This window comes from Carcharodon carcharias, chromosome 1 (genome assembly GCF_017639515.1).
Source record: "Carcharodon carcharias isolate sCarCar2 chromosome 1, sCarCar2.pri, whole genome shotgun sequence".
NCBI lineage: Eukaryota > Metazoa > Chordata > Chondrichthyes > Lamniformes > Lamnidae > Carcharodon > Carcharodon carcharias.
In genome coordinates, this window is record NC_054467.1 from 100,072,652 (window position 1) to 100,092,021 (window position 19,370).

At 45.0% G+C, this 19,370-nt stretch overlaps 1 protein-coding gene across 2 annotated transcripts in view; it reads left to right on the top strand.

The window, feature by feature from the left end:
- Positions 1-19,370, top strand: part of cfap299 (cilia and flagella associated protein 299) — a 988,831-nt gene that overhangs the window by 963,898 nt on the left and 5,563 nt on the right. For both annotated transcript variants that reach the window (XM_041199977.1, XM_041199987.1), the window contains one exon: positions 8,753-8,882. In XM_041199977.1, coding sequence (XP_041055911.1) covers positions 8,753-8,882 — 130 coding nt within the window. The remainder of the gene's footprint in view (positions 1-8,752; positions 8,883-19,370) is intronic.

The window sequence follows — 19,370 nt, forward strand, 5'->3', positions numbered from 1 at the left end:
CATCTCAGTCCCAAGAAATCACTGCAGGAGTTCCTCAGGGTAGTGTCCTAGGCCCAACCATCTTCAGCTGCTTCATCAATGAACTTCCTTCCATCATAATGTCAGAAGTGAGGATGTTTGCTGATGATTGCACAATGTTCAGCATCATTCAAGGCTCCTCAGAAGCAGGGCCTGTCCACGTGCAGCAAATTCTGGACAACATTCAAGCTTAGGTTGATAAGTGGCAACATTCATACTACAAGTGTCAGGCAATGACTATCACCAACAAGAGGGAATCCAACCATCTCTCCTTTACATCCAATGGCATTATTTTCGCTGAGTCCCCAGCTTTCAACATCCTGGGAGTTACCATTGATCAGAATCTGAACTGGACCAGCCATATAAATACTGTGGCTACAGGAGAAGGTCAGAGACTGGGGATTCTACATAGAGTAACTCATCTCCTGACTCCCCAAAGCTTGTCTGCTACCTACATGTGTGATGGAATACTCTGCACTTGCCTGGATGAGTGCAGTTCCAACAACACTCAAGAAGTTTGACACCATCCAGAACAAAGCAGCTCACATGATTTGAACCCCATCCGCCACCTTCAACATTCACTCCTTCTACTACCGATACACAGTGGCAACAGTGTGTACCAGCTACAAGATGCACTGCAGCAACTCACCAAGGATCTTTTGACAGCATCTTCCAAACCCACAACCTCTACCACCTAGCTGAACAAGGGCAGCAGATGCATGGGAACACCATCACATGGAAGTTCCCCTCCACACACTATCCTGACTTGGAACTATAATTGCTGTTCTTTCACTGTCGCTGGGTCAAAATCCTGAAACTCCGTCTCTTACAGCACTGTGGGTGTACCTCACCATGTGGACTGCAGCAGTTCAAGAAGGCAGCTCATCACCGCCTTCTCAAGTGCAATTAGGGAAAGGCAATCAATGCTGGCCTTGCTAGTGATGACCACATCCTGTGACAGAATTAAAAAAAGACAGCCAATGTTTCCATTCCTAATCACTGTCCAGTGACCCCTGTTGGAAAGTACATATTTGCATATGAGGAAATGAATAACGTTCAACAATGATTTTACCTATTGTCAGACAACTTGTTAACATAAAATAATTAGGCTCACGCCATGAAGAACCATGAAGTAACCAAATTTACCAAATGACCCCAAATACAAAAATTGCCAACAAGATTTCACTTTTTATAACTTTTACTTTAACACGAATCAGGGGTGGCATAGTGTTACTGTCAATAGACTAGTATTCCAGAGACCCAGGATAATGCTCTGGGGGACCCAGGTTTGAATCCCACCATGGCAGATGGTGAACTTTGAATTCATTAAAAATCTGGAATTATAAAGTCTAATGATGACCATGAAACCATTGTTAATTATTGTAAAAACCCATTTGGTTCACTTATGTCCTCTGGGAAGGAAATCGTCTGGCCTACATGTGACTCCAGACCCACAGCAATGTGATTGACTCTTAAAATTAGGGATGGGCAATAAATGCTGGCAACGCCCATATCCCATGAACGAATAAAACAAAAAATCAATGTGAATTAACAGGCAAATGACAAACACTCGCATCACTCCCCGCACAAATGTGGCACAACATGCTGTTCCAAGGTTCTCTTACTTGGTCTCTGGTACATAGGATCTCCCACTTTCCCACTCAATTGATTCAGTTCTCGAGTCGTGTTTACTAATAGCCTTGTTCCATCCGAGATCCCTGGCCCTCTGGATATGGTTAACACAGACAAGGTGCACATCTACAATCCCTCTCTTACTCATGTCACGTCAGTCCTGATGGCATCACTTTCCAGAGTTCCTTTTCAACTGATGAACCAAAGGCTCATGATCAGGGCCTCTGATACAAACTCTCAGCTCTTCCACATGGTTGAGCTGTTTGCACCACATTTAGCATTCAGTTCCTTTTAGCTCCCCCATGGATCATTTCCCAAGAGCTTCTGAAATTCTATTTTTCTTCTTACTGACAAACAAAAAACTGACCCTTTTAAAGAGAGCTTTACAGGCTTCTCCTCACATGAATTCTGTGTTCCTCTTTGTGTGCTCTCTCTTTCAGTCTGCATCTGTGCTAATCACCTTCTGCCTTCAGCACTCTTGTCTCCTTTACTACATTAGTTTCTTTGTCTGTCTTCTCTATATTCCCCTGCTGCAGAATTTCTTCGTGCCTGTATAGCCGTAGTTTATTTGTCTGTCTTCTCAGCGTGCTCTACTCCCTTTGTGTGTACTGTCATGACTTTCATATCTTAAGTTTTTCCCTATTGGTACTGCTTTCAGGTCAAGGGTCGCCAGGTCACATGGACCAGTATTTCTTATTATCCAAGAAAATTGCAATAGATCCCTTCATAATTAATGCAAACTCTGAAAAAGCCTTTTCAAACAATCTTAGAAACAATTATAGATTCACTAGACAGATTCGCTAGAAATTACAAATTGTCCTTACCGTACTACTTCCAGTTCAAAGATCTTCACAATGGGCATTTTTCCTCTTTAATAATTAGGTTTAAAGCATTTCCAGGTCCAAGCACACAGAGAAAAATCAGACAGGGAGAGTTGAATGTCTATCATGGAGCTCACAATTTTCCATTCATTTGAATGAATAAATGGAAAATTGGGTGAGTTCCGTTTTAAGTGTTTGATTTTCTGCTCTGTGCGCAATGCTCATCCCAAGCATTAGAGTGGACAATCTGCCCAATATCTTCAAAGGAACAGGGAAAAACTTGAAAGAGATGACCCATTGTTCAGTTGACCATGCATTCTGCAGACATTTTGAGATGTAAGAATATCAGCTTCTCACATTTTTGTTTCAATGTTATAGTGAAAGAAAGGTTCTCTAGATAATTGCATACCCAATCCAAGAGCAGAATTCCAATGCTCCATGCCACTTTCTACTTAATCCCATTGTACAGGATTCCTGGTCCAAGCATAACACTCAGATGCAAAATTCTGATCCAAACAGAAAATGTGCTGCTTGTAATGTACAACATACTTCTGATAGTCACCCTAGCTGCTGCCACGCTTGAGCAAGAATCCTCAGCATTTTCCACATTTTTGTTCCTGTGTCCAAAAATATGTTTTTCTTAAGCCCTTTTTGTTTCTTAAGCTATAGAGGAAGGCTGGAAGTTTGAAACAAAAGTCAAAAAAAATATTGGAAATACACACCAGGTCCAGCATCCAAAAAAAGAAATATGGCTTATGTGACCATTAGCTAGAGTCGTGGTGGTGGAAAATCTCACTCAAATTGTTAAACTGTCTTTCACTATAGGATGTTAATCCCTTTCTTGTACACTTCCAGCATATTCCATTGTTATTTCTGTGTTACACTAAAGACTAAATGCAATGACCTGGACTTTGCTTTCACTGGCAAAGAACAACATTTGTTGATCACCTTGTTGACAACTGCCCACAAACTTCTCATGGGCTTGTCAGCAGAGATTGCCTCGAATTGGGTATCTTTTCCAGCACAGTGCCTTTACAGGGAATCTGTGGTGTATGTTTACAGGAAAAGGAACAGTGAGGCTCTCACAACAACTTATATTTAAATAGCACTTTTGGTGTAACAAATGTTCCACTTCAATCAGATTGAAGAATACTCACACACAATGCCAAACCAAGAAACATAAAGCAGGAAATATCAATTAGATTTAAATGATGTGACAGAGTGCAAAATAAAGATTGAAAAATACATGTGGTAATAAGGACAAGAGATGAAAGAGACAGATATAAAAAGTAAAAAGTGTATTTTTTATAACTCTGCAACATTAATTTTCTTGAGGGAATGTAACTCCAAATTTGTTAAATTAATTTCTCAGGGCAGAGAGGTTGTTCAACAATAATTATCACCTATAATACTGTTAAAAACTCACTTACACCTGAAGGCACCTCACTTTTTCAGCTGCTTTTATTGTGAATCTTGTGGGCAACTACAGCAAGTTTATGTCATTGCAGTCATTTGAATGCCAAATCTGTTGGTTATCTCTGAGAGCAATTTCTAAATCTTCCCATTTAACTACACATGTATGGACTCCAAGGGCTGGATTTTAAAAGCAGACCAGCATCGGAGGTGGTTGGGCCCATACTTTCATGGCGCTGGCCATCAAGCCAGTTTGGCACCACAATCCCAACCCTGAGTCATTTTTGAAGAGGCCATCAAGGGGTTAGAATGGCTACCTGGCTCACAATTGGCAGGTAGCCAATTGAGAAAAATTAGGGCCCCGTTCCCACATTGTCTGGAATTTCCATTCCAGAATGTAGGCGCAAAACATCAGCCTGGACCGTGGCCAGGCAACACTGGTGGGTTCATGTCAGGAAAGGGTGAGGGGTGGGGGGATGCTTCATCCCACGAAGGACGGACCCACCCACACCAGTCATGGCCACCAGGCCACAACGCCAGCCACTGAGCATCCCGTGGAGGGGTTGCCTCTCCACATTCATGGCCAGGCAGTTGTGCTATTTATAAAATGAAAAATGCCGACAATGCTCCTGAGGGCACCTTCGTGTTGAGGCATGTTTTCTCTCTACAGGTCCCACCTTGGCTGGTAGGGTTGCCAATGTGGCAATGTTGGAGAGCCAAATGGAAGGCCTTCCAGTTTGGGAGCCAGCTCACTGTCCTCAATTGGGTGGCGAGCCCGCTCTCTGCCATTAATTGGCTTTTCTCTTTAAAAATACAAGAGGCTGGAACATGCCATGCAGGGTCAGGACCCGAAACCAGTCCCGACTTGGGGTTCCCAACCACGGACTGAAAATCCAGCCTCAGATGTCACTGTCAAATTTCCCCCATTATACCGGCGACGTTGATAGCCTTGCCAATATTCTCATTGCAAATTCCGAACCATTGCAGTAAAAGATTTTTGGAATCATTGAATCATGCAGCACAGAAGGAGGCCAAGTGTCTTAAATCTGTGCCCTTGTTACTAACTCTCCTTCCAGTCGAAACAGTTTCTCATATTTACTCTTCATGGGGCGGAATTTACTGCCCCTCCCGCCGGCAGGATTTTCTGGTTCCTACCAAAGTCAATGGACTTTTGAATTGCTCGCTGCATTTTACAGCCCTGGCTCCACCGTGACAGGGCTGGAAAATTCCACCCATTATCCAAACTTTTCATAGGCCAAGATTTTTCGCTGAGTGGGTAGGCGCGCGCCCAACTCACTCGAGTGTGAAATGACACGCGGTGACGTTGGGCGAATGTCCCGATGTCATCGCACACTCATATGATATTTCAGTCGGCAGGTGCGCGCGGGAGTTAGTAGTGCGCCCACCAACAATTAAAATGCCTATTAAGGCCATTAACAATCCAACTGATTTAAATTTTTCGCTGCCCATCCAACCTTACGGCTGGCGGGCAGGCGAAAAGGCCAGGTGGCCTTTGCACTTTTTGCGGAACCTCATCCATAGTGGGATGAAGTTTCGACCTGTTATTAACAAATAAAAATAAAAATTTCATCCTAATTCCTAATCTCTCCCTGCAGAGTCACAGGAGGGGACATGTGTTTTTACACCTTAAAAAAAGTCTTTATTTTTTATTTCGAAAACTGTTCACTTCCCTAAGGCAGCTCTGTGCCTTCGGGAGCTTTTCCAGCACGTACCTGCGCGAAGTTTGCGCTCGCCCTCCTCCCCCATCCCACAGCACACAGGCAACGTTGAGCGCTGCACCACGCGAATCATGCTGGGTGAGCATTAATTGTTCCACCAGCGTGAAATCATGGTCCGGCCCCGATCACGGATGGGGGTCAGCTTCCTGGCCGCCCCCACTTGCCCCCACCGAGTGCAAAATTCTGCCCATAGGGTACTAAGCTGGTTACTTTTATCAGTGCTAAAATTTTACTGTCTGCTAGGATTTAGCTCTTTTCTTATTAAGTCTTGGGATGTGGTCATCGCTGGCAAGCCGGGCATTTATTGGCCATCCGTAGCTCCCCTGAGGAGGCGACAGTGAACCTTCTTGAACTGCTGAATACATATTACATTCATTGTTGCAGTTTCATGCAAGTGAGAAGCTTGGTATGTCACTTCTGTGGGCAGTTAGAGTCAGCCACCTTGGTGTAGGACCAAAGTCACATCTAGGCCACACTTGGTAACTATGGATAGTGGATTTCCTTCCCTAAAGCGTAGTAGTGAACCAATTGGTTTTAATAACAAACCTATAATATCATGGTCACTTTTACAGTATCATCAATAATCTATATGATGATAGACAGACATTTCTGTACCACAGAATATAGCAGCAATTCCATTTTCAGAAGGTTACTTTGTAGTTCAAATCAACTGCTAAGAACAGCAGTCTTGTATGAAGAAACAGTGGTGTCATGTCATTTCAGCATCTGGCATCACCGGATGTGATCATGAACTCAGCTGTACTTTGAGCATAATAAAGCAAATAGTTCCAGAAACTTCTTAATTGATCCAACATTTCTTGTAGGCAATAAAAACGAAATCTTTATTTAACTGGTGGGGGTGCGTTACTCAATTGGCACAAAACGTTTGTTATGGCCAAAACCCAAGCCATAAACATTTAGCAAAATAAGCATTGAGTTTAAGTTCTTGGTAAAGAACAGAATAGGAATGACGTTCTTTATGTTATTTTGAGGTCTGATTTTAATAAGATGCAGGCACCTCTAATTAGTTCCAGTGCAGTATTAATTTCTTTTTAAGGTAGTTTTGGCCCCTCATTTTTTTAATCACCAAACATTGTGCAGCTAAAGAGCCTGACAAGTGATTTATTCCCAGAGCTCAGAGCATTCAACATTGCACAATTCCTAGGTGTGAGATTTTCAGTCACATACCTGAGGCATTGTCTCACTCCAAAACATAAACATGTTAAAAGCATCAAGCATCACATAGGCACCGAGTGAACTTGGATTAAAGAATCTGTCTGTTTAATCCAAGTTTGCTGTCCCATTACTGCTGTTGCAGCTGTTTAGAATGACTTTACAATGACTGAGTCGGATGTTAGAATGATTGAGTTTTAACTCCCGGTAACTCCAGGAAAAAGTAGCCATTCACCTTTCCAAAATTGCATTAAAAAGCCTAACACCAGGAATGATAAGTATTAGCTGTAATTGCAGTGAAGGTCTGCAAGAAAAGCTGAATTTTAAAGTTAAAACAAACACTGCTAACCTGCTTCACTATTCTTATATCAGTGACTGAGACTAACTGACAACCTTACTAAAAGCCACAATGTTAGCAAGAGTAAACAATGCTCCATGTATGCACTTGAGGACTTTGTGTAGCCACAAAATATTAGCAAACAAATCTCCTGTATTGGGTGTGAAAAAGAACCACAACTCCATGCTTCGGTGTGTAATAAATAAATATCTCATCTTTCTCTCGGCGCTCTCCATTCTTTGCTTTTCTGCATTTTCTTTTCATCTACTTTGCTTTCACTTGCTTTTTAACTGTCTGTTTCTTTTCTTTCTATTCTTTAAGTAATCTGCTGAGGCAAGTGACACTACCATAGTTTTAATTTGCTTTCCCTTATTGGAGAGCAATGGCATGCTATTCAAATGGAGCTATCTTTGAATATACAGTAGCAGTGAAGGCCCCCATAGCACTTGACATTTTGATAGAAGACTGACATTAATATGAATATCAGGAAAGCAATCCCTTGCTTTCTCTCTCTTGTGTACATTTACTCTGCAGCAAAACAACATGAAATAAAATTACAAGGTCAGGATTTATTAGCACAGTTCAGGAATAGATCATTATCCTGAGGCAGGAGGGCATGATATCATAAACTCATGGGCCAGAATATAACACTTGCTGGGAGGGCACACCCGACCCGCTTGAGCGTAAAATGATGTATGATTACATCAGGCGAGTGTCCCGACATCATCGCCCGAGTGCGATATTTCGGTCAGCGGGCACGTGCGGGAATCAACAGCGTGCCCACCGACAATTAAAAGGCCTATTAAGGCCATTAAAATTACGGTTGGAGGGCAGGTGAAAAGGTCAAGCGGCCTTTGCATTTTTTAGGAAACCTCATCCATGGGCGGGATGAGGCTCCCAACAGCAACGAAAAATTAAATGTAAAATATAAACATTTCATTATGAACATGTCCCTGCTCACGTGACAGAGTCACATGAGGGGACATGATTTATAATAATTGAAAATCCTTTACTTTTATTTCTTAAAACCTTCATCTCCTTGAGGCAGCTCTGTGCCTCAGGGAGCTGTTCCAGTGCTCATCTGCGCACATGAGTGAAGTTGCATGCTCGCCCTCCTCTCCACCCCCACCACACCCCCCACCTCCCACACACACACACACACACACACACACACACAGGCAGCGCCGAGCGCTGCCACCGCCTGTCACGGTGGGCGGGACTTAATTGGCCCACCAACGTGAAATTGTGGTCCAGCCCCAATCGCAGGCTTCCCGACCACTCCCGCCTGCCCCCGCCGAGCCCGTCTGACAAGGGAAGAATCCTGGCCATGACTGCAGTTAATGCTCAGTGCAGAAGAGCTTTTTGGTCTGCTCTTTCTGATCTTGAAATGGCTGCGATAAAGAAGAGTGGAGGGCCTCTGATTCTCCTTCCTTTCTGCTACACGGCATGGCTGAATTAATGCTTACCACTTCAGGGAGTCAGTTGGACAGGCCGCGCCTGTATTCATTAAAGCCTTGAGGAGGAACATGTGCGTTCTCCAAATTTCACACGGTAAGAAAATACATGATTGAATGATTAATTGTATCTCAGCACACTGATTTCTATTTATTTTCTGGCAGCTTCTACAATTGGGACACCCAGAGCTGCACATACAATTCCAGTCCATATTACCAGGTGATCACAGACAATGCCTCCGGACTCCTTTTCAAAAATAAAAGAGATCGAAAAACAATACATGTGGATCCAAAGGTAAAAGCTTGATTTTCTATTCTTCTCCAGTCCCTCATGAGCTTTGTCCATCTTTCTTCTCTGAAGTACAAATAATATTTTGAAAACCCTACAAAACAGAAATTAAATACAGAAGAAACAAAATAGAAAATGCTGAAACTATTCAAGTCATTAGTCAGCAACAATGAAGGGAATAGATGAATTATTGGGCTGAATTTTCTCAGCCCATTGGAGACAGGCTGGGCAGTGGCAGGCTGACCATATGGCAGGGGAAGGTGCCAGGTAGGGAGCCTGATGTCTTCCTGCCACCAAGCTATCGGCGTGAACCTTAGTGGGGCAGCTGCCCAGTTGAACCACTGAGGGCCACTTGCTGCCCTCCTAGGGTGACTAACTGTCCCATATTTTAAGGAATTGCCCTCTTTTTGACTGTTTTCTCACTTCCCTTAAGGTACACATTCTGTCCCTTATTTCCAGGACAGCCTGTGGGAGATTGAGCCCGAGAGTCTCCTATCGGCTTTGTCACTGTCATTTTTTGTGAGTATGTGCATATGGACCTTGGCCACCAAGGAGAATTATGATCACCAGAAACCCTCCTACACCCTGTGCCCCCTCCGCCCCCGCCACCCCCCGCCCCATCCCAGCTCTTATGGTCACCAGCACCTATCCTGCCTCACTGATCCCCTGGATCCATGATCAAAGTGTCCCTTATTTTATTTCATAAGAGTTGTTCACCCTGGGCCTCGCAGGCTTAGAGCTCAGTGCTGCATTGAAAGTGTGCCAGGTAAGGCCTAGCAGCCTGTCAGCTGGTTTTGGGATGGGGGAGGGTGGGGCTTCGGTGGGGGAAGGGTCGGGTTAGGCCTCAGGAGGGATTAGGGGAGTCGGGTTGGGCCTCATGGTGCAGGTGGTTGGGGTGTTGGTTCAGGTCTTGGTGGAGGGGGGATTGAGCCTTGGGAAGGGGGTCAGGGGATTGGGGGAATCAGGTTGGGCCTGGTGGGAGGTGGGCCTCGGCAGGGTGTCGGGCCATGGGTTTTGGGTCGGCATCGGGGGAGAGGAGAGATTGGGTCAGGCCTTGAGGGAGGGGGTGTGTCAGGTTGGACCTCAGGGTAGATCAAGAGGTTGGGTCGGGCTTCAGGGGAAGCTTGGGGGGGCCGGGTCAGGCATCAGAGGTGGGTGCGGGGGTCATCGGGCCTCAGAGGTGGAGGTGGTTGGGTCAGACCTGATTGGGGTGTCGGGTCAGGCTTTGGGAGGGGGGTTGAGTTAGGTCAGGCTTGGGTGGGAGGAGTCGAGTCAGGGCTGGGGACAGGATGTTAGGTAGGATCAGGCCGGGCCTTGGGGTAGGGTTTAAGTGAAAGTTGAGCCTACTGGAGGTGGTTGTGGAGGTGAATTGAGCCTGGCCAGTGGGGGTGGGGCAGGGTGGGTGTGAGTGTCCCCATGTGGATGGGGGAGTCCCGTTGGAGTGTAATTGGGGCATGGGGTGTAGATCCTGGGGGAGGGTGGTCAGGGGATGGGCATGTACAATAGTTACCTAGAAGTTGGAGGTGGTTTTAATCCTTCTAACTCTTTGCAGGTAACTAATGGTGTAACCCAGCTGCAATCATCGATGTTTGCGATTTAGATCGCATTTTCGAATGGTTCCCAGTGCAGGGGAATTATTTGCTGTGCAAACTTTACCTGTGTACATCCAATGGGGGGTGTGGGTGGTACCCTGGTACATCTTTGGGGTAACCCCACCATTACAACGTCCTGGAGCTGGGTGGTTATGGACCCTGAATACAGGTATCATACTTTTACCTCTGAGAGAAATTACCATTATATTCTGCCTACTGCAGTTTGACATGAGTCAACAAGGTAACAAGCCAAAGCAATGGAAGAAGACAAATCTATTTTTTTTCTCACTTCCCAAACAAATGTTATTTTCTAAATTACTTCAATGTCTAAGAACATGGTGATTCCATGTGTTTTAGGGGAGGTTGCCAATACAGCAGGAGTAGGTGTCAGGAGGGGAGGAAAACGTCTTCCCATCACATTGGCATATTACCACTGGCAGGAAGCATGGTGGCACACCGGGCAGCCAAGTAAGGCAGTCAAAGGCCCAATTAAGGGCCACTTCTTGCCCCCTGAAGGCACTGGCAGTTCCCACAGACAGTGGAACTATTGACATGTCATCAATGACCTATTGGAGGGTGAGCGCATGCTCTGGCCACTTTTAGGTCAGTTCAGCAAAATTTGTTGGTGGATGAGTATTCCCAATATGGTGCAGGGACCCACATTTGATCCTGACGTCATGGTCCAGCAGCTGGTAAAGGGTGAGTTTTTTGAATACCAGAGGGAAACTTGAACATCTGTCATAACCTATATTTTCAATTGGTATGTTTGAGATGCAACTCTGAATTCAGGAATAAGACCACGGAGCCTCAAGAGGTTTTTTAATATAAAACTAAATTAAATTCTTATTAGTTTAACAACAAACAACACAGGTCTCCAAATTACTATCACAATAACTTTTAAACAAATCCCCAAATTAAGCACTCCCAGGTAAATCTTCACCAAGGCAACAGTAACCCATTTAAATAGCCAACAGGCAAAGCACGTTTGACCTTACAAATTCAAAGTGAGATTCCTTGCAATTTGGTTCCTTTGCAGACACAGTTGTAGGCTTACAGGCTGGTTAGATATTAAATACCTCTGACTTGCACACACAAATTCCTTTCTGTTTATACCTAGCTTTTCATTTGAATGTAAATTTTCCATTGTATTACTAGGATTTTAATTTTACCTCTCCTAACAATATTATCCTTTCATTTCACCAATTTTATTAGTAAGCTGAAAAAACAATAAACACATTGCTTGGCGTCTTCTAGCTATGCACAAGATTTCACCCATTCTTTTGAATGGTTTATTTAAAAATGCAAATTGCCCTCTTGACACCTAAGTTTCTAAACTTCCCCATGTTTATCTAATTATCATTTCAAACCTACTTCTTTCTATAAATCGAAGCACCCAAACTAGCTGGCTTTAATCCAATTAAGACACACACACACATACACACACATAGACATAGCCACCACTAAATTCTAATTTAAAAAAATAATTTCCAATAACATTATAGGCATTACAATTGTTTCATGACACCGCCCCAAACAGAAATTTCATTTTGCCATCACTGGCCAATCAACAGGCCCCTGTCAGGCCCACTGTTTAATTGAGGCTTAATCAAATGGCTAGCACCTTGGCAGTGCTACCGCTAATGGTAGCCACTGCTGAACCTGAAGCATGAAGGAAAGGGTGTGTCAATGCACAGATGCCTTTGAGGTAAATTCTGTTGAGGAACCAGGTCTGGCAAGCAGGCTTTTGCGATCAGGGTTGGAATGGTGGGTGTTGTCGGGTGGGTTCATATTCCTGTGGCAGTGCCTTAGCCATGGTTCATCATTGCTGCCAGTGTCCATGTGCTATGGAGTGGCCGTAATGACCCCGCTGGGAGGCTGCCAGAATTTACCTCACAGTCTCCCCACACAGCTGGTCCTCCTGATGCGGGTAAATCTCACAATGGTGATGCCCTCTAAAGACCAGGTAAAAGTTTTGATTTGAAAACAACCTGGCTGTAAACACAAAAACGCAACACCTCCAATGATGGCCAGCAGCCGCAACTGTGACCCACAGACCATACTGGGTGCGGTGGAGTTCATAGTTAAAACAGTACCCCCCATTTACTGTCTAGAGGCTGCTTCTTCTCACTGAATGTCTTTTGGCCTCAGTGTGGAGAAAATTCCTTTTCATGCAGGAGAGGGCCCTTAATAAGCCCCTTAATTACCAGCTCTGAAGAAGAGTCAAACGGACTCAAAACATTAACTCTGCCTTTTTCTCCACAGATGCTGTCAGACCTGCTGTGTTTTTCCAGCATTCTTTGTTTTTGTTGCTTTTAATTACTTCAATTGGCTACCAACTCCTTGCGAATGAGTGACCTTTCTGCCCCGACCCAGTCTTCTCAGAAACAGCTCTGAGGTGGAATGATGCCAGCAAACTGACACTCCAGTCAGCAATGTGAACTTCCAGGCCCACCCATCTCCAATCTCACCCCCCAACAGCCTTCATAAATCCTGCCCATTGAGTCTGCTTCTCTCTGCACAGATGCTACCTGATCTGCTGAGTATTTACAGTCATAGAAAGATTACAGCACAGAAGGTGGTCATTCAGCTCATTGTATCTGTGTTGGCTCTCTGATGGAACAATTCACCAAGAACCACACCCTTAGTTTCTTTCCATTGCCCTGCACATTCTTCCTTTTCAGATAATAATCGAATTCTCTCTTGAATGCCTCAATTGCACCTGCCTCCACCACACTCTCAGACAGCACATTCCAGATCTTAAACACATGCTGCATGAAAAAGGTTTTCTTCATGTCACTATTTTTCCTTTTGCCAATTACTTTAAATCTGTACCATCTGGCTCTCAACCCTTCCCCCAGTAGGAACAGCTTCTCCCTATCTATTCTCTCCAGACCCCTCATGATTTTGAATACCTCTATCAAATCGCCTCGCAAACTTGTATTTTCCAAGGAGAACAGTCCCAACTTCTCCAATCTATCTGAACCTGAAGTTCCTCATCCTTGGAACAATCCTTGTGAATCTTTTCTGCATGTTCTCTAATGCCTTCACATCCTTCCTAAAATGTAGCACATAGGACTGAACACAATACTCCAGTTGAGCCAAACCAATGGTTTATGTAGGTTTAATATCATTTCCTTGCTTTTTTTACTCTATGCACCTACTGATAAAACCCAGGAGGCCGTATATTTTTTTAACCATTCTCTCAGCCTGTCCTGCTACCTTCATTGATTATGCATATATACACCCAGGTCCCTCTGTTTCTGCATCCCCTTTCGAATTGTACCTTTTATTTTATATTGTCTTTCTATGTTCTTCCGATCAAGTGTATCACTTCATACTTCTCTGCATAAAATTTCATCTGCCACTTGTCTGTTCATTCTGCTAAATGTCCTTTTGAAGTGCTACAATATCCTCCTCACAGTTCACAATACTTCCAAGTTTTGTACCATCTAGGTCTAGGTCATTAATATATATTAGGAAAATCAGGGGTCCTAATACCCCTGGGGAACTCCACTAGAAATTTTTCTCCAGTCCAAAAAGCAAACATTAACCACCACTCTCTATTTCTTGTCACTCAACCAATTTCATATCTATGTTTCTACTGTTCCTTTTATTTCGTGAGCTCTAACTTTGCTCACAAGTCTGTTATATGGCATTCTATAAAACATGTTTTGGAAGACCATGGACATCAGATCAACAGCATTAACCCTCTCTGTTGCCTCATCAAAAAGTTCAAGCAAGTTAGTTAAACACAATATACCCTTAACAAATACAGAGATAAAAACAAAAAACTCCGGATGCTGGAAATCCAAAACAAAAACAGAATTACCTGGAAAAACTCAGCAGGTCTGGCAGCATCGGCGGAGAAGAAAAGAGTTGACGTTTCGAGTCCTCATGACCCTTCAACAGAACTTGTTCTGTTGAAGGGTCATGAGGACTCGAAACGTCAACTCTTTTCTTCTGCGCCGATGCTGCCAGACCTGCTGAGTTTTTCCAGGTAATTCTGTTTTTCCTTAACAAATACATGCTGGCTTTCCTTAATTCACCTGCATTTGTCCAATGGACTATTAATTTTGCGCTGAATTATCATTTCTAGAAGCTTCCCCACCACCGAGGTTAAACTGTTAGGCTATCTTTACACCCTTCTTTGAACAAGGATAGAACATTTTCAATTCTCCAGTCCTCTAGCGCCATCCATGAGTCTAAGGAAAACTGGAACATTATGGCCAGTGCCTCAGCAATTTCCACTCTTGCCATCTTAGTATCCTTGAATGCATCTCATCTGGTGCGGATGCTTTATCAACTTTAAGTATAGCCTATCCAATACATCCAATTTTAAACCCTTCAAGTGTCTGAGCTAATGCTTCTTTCACCATCATCTGTGTTGTATGATGTGTCTGCGTGCCATTGTAATGTAAAGGTGCTTGAAAGAGCAAGGATTAATATGGGACTAGAGAATAGCAACACCCATGGTATGATGTATTGAGTCACATGGTCACATGAGAGAACAGTCTAGAAAGAACAGTCTGCAGCCAGCCTGCAATGTATTACCATACCTTGGATCTGTAAACAGTTAAAGAGTAACAATAAATAGTTCATGTTTAAATATACTAGTCTCAAGATCTCATCACTGAGACATCTAAAGAGCACATATTACAGGAATCTGTACAGCATCACCTTCCTTGGTAAAGACAGAAGCAAAGTATTCATTTAACACCTCAATCATGCCCCCTACCTCCATGTGTAAATCTCCTTTTTGGTCCCTAATCAGCTCCTCTCCTCCTTTTACTTGCCTTGTATTTTTTATATGCCTATAGACTGTTAGCTGCCAGTCTTTTTTTATACTCTTTTTTGCTTCTGTTATTTGTTTTTTCAATTCCACTCTGAACCCTTTATATTCAGCCTGGTTCTCAATTGTGTTATCCACCTGATATCCGTCATAAGCACACTTTTTCTTCCTCATCTTAATCTCTGTCTTTTTGTCATCCAGGGAGATCTGGGTTTGTTTTCCCTATCTTTCCCCTTCATGGTAATATACCCTGGCTGTGCTCAAACTATCTCTTCTTTAAAAGCAGCCCATTGTTCAATTACAGACTTGCCTGCCAACCTTTAATTTCAATTTATCTGGATCTGATCCATTCTTACCCCCATTGAAGTTTGCTTCCCCCCAGATAATTATTCTTACTCTGGATTGTTCCTTCTTCTTCTCCATAGCTAATCTAAACCTTATGATACATTGATTATAGTCCCCTAAATGTTCTACTGACACGTGATCCATTTGCCCAACTCATTCCCAAAAACCAAATCCAGTAATGCCTCCTTTCTCATTGGACTGGAAGCACACTGCTGTAGAAAATTTCCCTGAACACATTCTAGGAACTTTTGCCCTCTCTGCCCTTTACGCTACTACAATCCCAATTTATATGCAGCTAATTAAAGTCTCCCATTACAATTACGCTATAATTTTTGCACCTCTCTGTAATTTCCTTACAAATCTGTTCCCCTACATCTTCCCCACTATTTGAGGGCCTATGGATTACGCCGAGCAATGTAATTGTACCTTTTCTGTTCCTTAGTTCTAGCCAGATTCTGTCTTTGACCCCTCTGAGGTATTCTCTCTCTGGCACTGCAATTTTCTCCTTAATATGGCCACTCCTCCCCACTTCCTATCTTTCTAACACTTTCTATTTTTATTTCAGATTTCCGGCATCTGCAGTACTTTGCTTTTGAATGGGGGGGAATTGTTCTGCATTCTATGTGGGACAAAATCATAAACACAACCTTTCTGAATTAATTTACTACTTATAGCAACCATAAAACTCTTTTCTCTGATGTGCCTTAACTTCAACATCAAAAGAAGCTCACCACGTCAATATAACTTTTCTTTTCCATTTCCTACAACAATCATCCTTATGAGACCAGCAATTTACTACTAGGTTATGTGAGGTGGAATATTCCATTTAGCAGAAGTTAGGATTTACTGAACATAGACATGAATTATATTCTCTTCCAGGGCTATTTTCCTCTGTAACCATACTCAACCATTTTACATACACACAAAACTAAACAGATCTCCAACTGGGTAACATTCAGATTCAAATAATCTCCCCTTCCAATGAATTCCAAGGGCTGAATTTTCTGGTTGGCGGGGGGGTATGCAGACCAGGAGCAGGCGTGGACCTGATCGCCACTCGCGATCGGGTCTGCCCTGCCATTTTACACAAGCCGGCCAATTAAGGTCCGCCCAGCATACTTCATGACTCCCGTGCATAGCAGGAATGGGCAGGCGGCGGCGGGTGCACTCAGGCTTTTGGGTCCAGTGGCGACCCAACGACCTGCATAAAGGAAGGCCTGGCAGCCTCGGAAAAGCTACTCTCAATGGTTGGGCAAAGGGCTGTGCAGAGGGGCAATGAAATTCATGCAAGCCTGGAGGGTAGGCCGTTGGGGCAGGCCAGGCCAGAGGGTTGGTGGGGTGGGGGGGCAGTGTGCCCCTCGTTTCTCAGTTGAGTGCCTTGCTGCCCTCCTTGAGGACGTGGCAGCACGTTGTGAGGTGGTGGTTCCCCAGGATAGGAGGAGGAGGCCCCCCCACATGACGAAATGTGCCTGGGAGGAGGTGGCGGAGGTGGCAAGCTCCCGTGACGTGATGCGGCGCACCTGGGATCCAGTGTTGCAAGCGCTTCAATGTCTTGATGCGCTCTGGCAGGGTGAGTACCATGTTGGCATTGGTCATTCAACCCAACAGGTCGGCTCTCCCCTCTGCTGCCCCCACTCCCTCCCCACCAAGTCAGAGTGTAGTGACTACATTGAATCATTGATGGCATGTGCCCTTTGCTGGGTGGGCCAGCAAATATTGCCCATGCTGAGAGAGTGATGAGATGTGTTTTGCCCCCACAGCATGTGTTACACTGAGTCCCACATGAATGGCTTGGGGCAACCTGGAGGAGCTGCACCTAGGCACTGTGTTTGAGGACATGCAGGACATGTCCAAGTCAGAGTGATGACATGCTGGGAGGGGAGCTTCAAGGTGGTGTGGCAACAAACCATCTGCTTCTCCACGAGCTAGCAGCTCCTTGCTATGGAAAGATATACCGTGTGGTGATGTGAGGTAGGCAGCATGTGTCCAAGGGGCGGTGGGCGGGTGGGGAACAAGCCTAGCATCTTTGTGTGAGTGTTTGGCAGCAGTGGGGTGAGGAGGTTCTGGAGTCCTGATATGTCCCACTCTGGTTGGGGTGGGCTGTGCGCAAAGCGAGTCCATGTGCAATTTGCAGTAATCAATGCTTGCCTCCCATTTTCAGGAGAAGAATGCTCATAACGTGGCAGAGCTTGCGAGGACTGGCAGTGGCCAGGCACAGATCACCATTCTTAGCCGGTTCGAGCAGGAGGCCCTGGATTTGGAGAGGGGCCATGCACTCAGGTCTACTGGTGTCAGTGAGGCTGGGGTGCCACGGCCAGGTATTTATGTCCAGCAGTGAGGTCAACATTGTTCTCCCAGCAGCCATTGCAGTGCTGAATGTTAATTGATTTAATTTTCAACATGGCTTGACCAATGCTTATGGAAGGATAAGCGCATAATGATCCGGGGGACAGGGATGAACTTTGTCTTTGTCTCCACATTAACTGATCCACTGTCCTCGTTCTTCCTTTCAGCATCAGCAGAGCAGTGTCGGGAGCAGGAGCAGCAGAGGCCCCCTCTCACACCTGAGGGTCCTGATGTCTCACCAGCGTCAGACCATCTCTGCCAGGCAGGCACCAGCGCAGATACTAGCACCTCGGTGGGAATTAGAACATCAGCTAGTGTCCCGGGGCACAGTGGCGAGGGCACTTCACAGTCACTGGAGAAGCTGGCAGAGACAGAGAGTGCCCATGGCGCCAGCAGTCGGAGGACTGCTGGGGATCAGGCACATGCTCAGTCGGTGTCTGATGATGTGCCTCTGGAGTCGCCTACGACGCAACAAACGCAGGAAATGCGACCGGGTGTGTGGGAGCATCTGGTGGAGATACATGAGGCGATACTTGGCTTGGACTCCGTGGTGGAGGAGTCTACACGGATGATCGCCGAAGCAATAAGCCACATGTCCGAGCACTATGCTTCCACCATGGTGACTCTTATGGAAAGGCTCCTCCAGGAGACCCATCAGGGCTTCGTGGGAATGCGCTCGGACCAGCAAGCCCTCACATCGACACTGACCTCAGCTGGTCATTGCCAGTGTCTGAAATGGTCTGGGCATCAAGTTTCCCAGCTCGGTGCCCATCCATCCACAGTGAGCAGGGAGTTTTGAAGCAACCTCACATCAGCTCAGCAGCTGCCTGGCGTCTGCAGCACCTCTCAGGGTGCTCCAGATGAGGGTGGCAGCTCCTCTGCCGCGCTCCCAGTGACTGTAGCATTCGGCAAGGCTGCGAGGACTGGGGAGATGCCTGCTATGGAACTGGCAGCTCCCTCCCAGGCGGGACCAGCACTGGCTCCATGGGCCAGAGGACGACCGCCAAGTTCATCAAGGCCAACAGGACAGCAGAGTCAGCAGGCTGTCTCAGATGCCACTCCCAGCAATGGGGCAGTACCAAGACATAGCAGCCAGAAATGAAAACAGAAGGCACCCAAGGCACACCACGGGTTTTTCACTGGTACTTTTGTGTTGGCCCGCAATGAGGTCTTTATGATTTGTTTTGATTTGTAACACTATTGTCTTTTTTTTGCATAACTTTGTTTGCTTCACATATTAAATTCAGACATGTCATCTTGGCTGAGGGGGCCTCTTTTCTTGCGCATGTGGATGCTTTCCAAAAATGTATTGACTGCTTTGTTGGACATTCAGCTTTATTAACAGTTACTGTTCCTAACCTGGCAAATTTTGCACTCAGGTGTCGAGTATGGAGCCTACAGCCCAGGCTTGTCCTGGTGGTC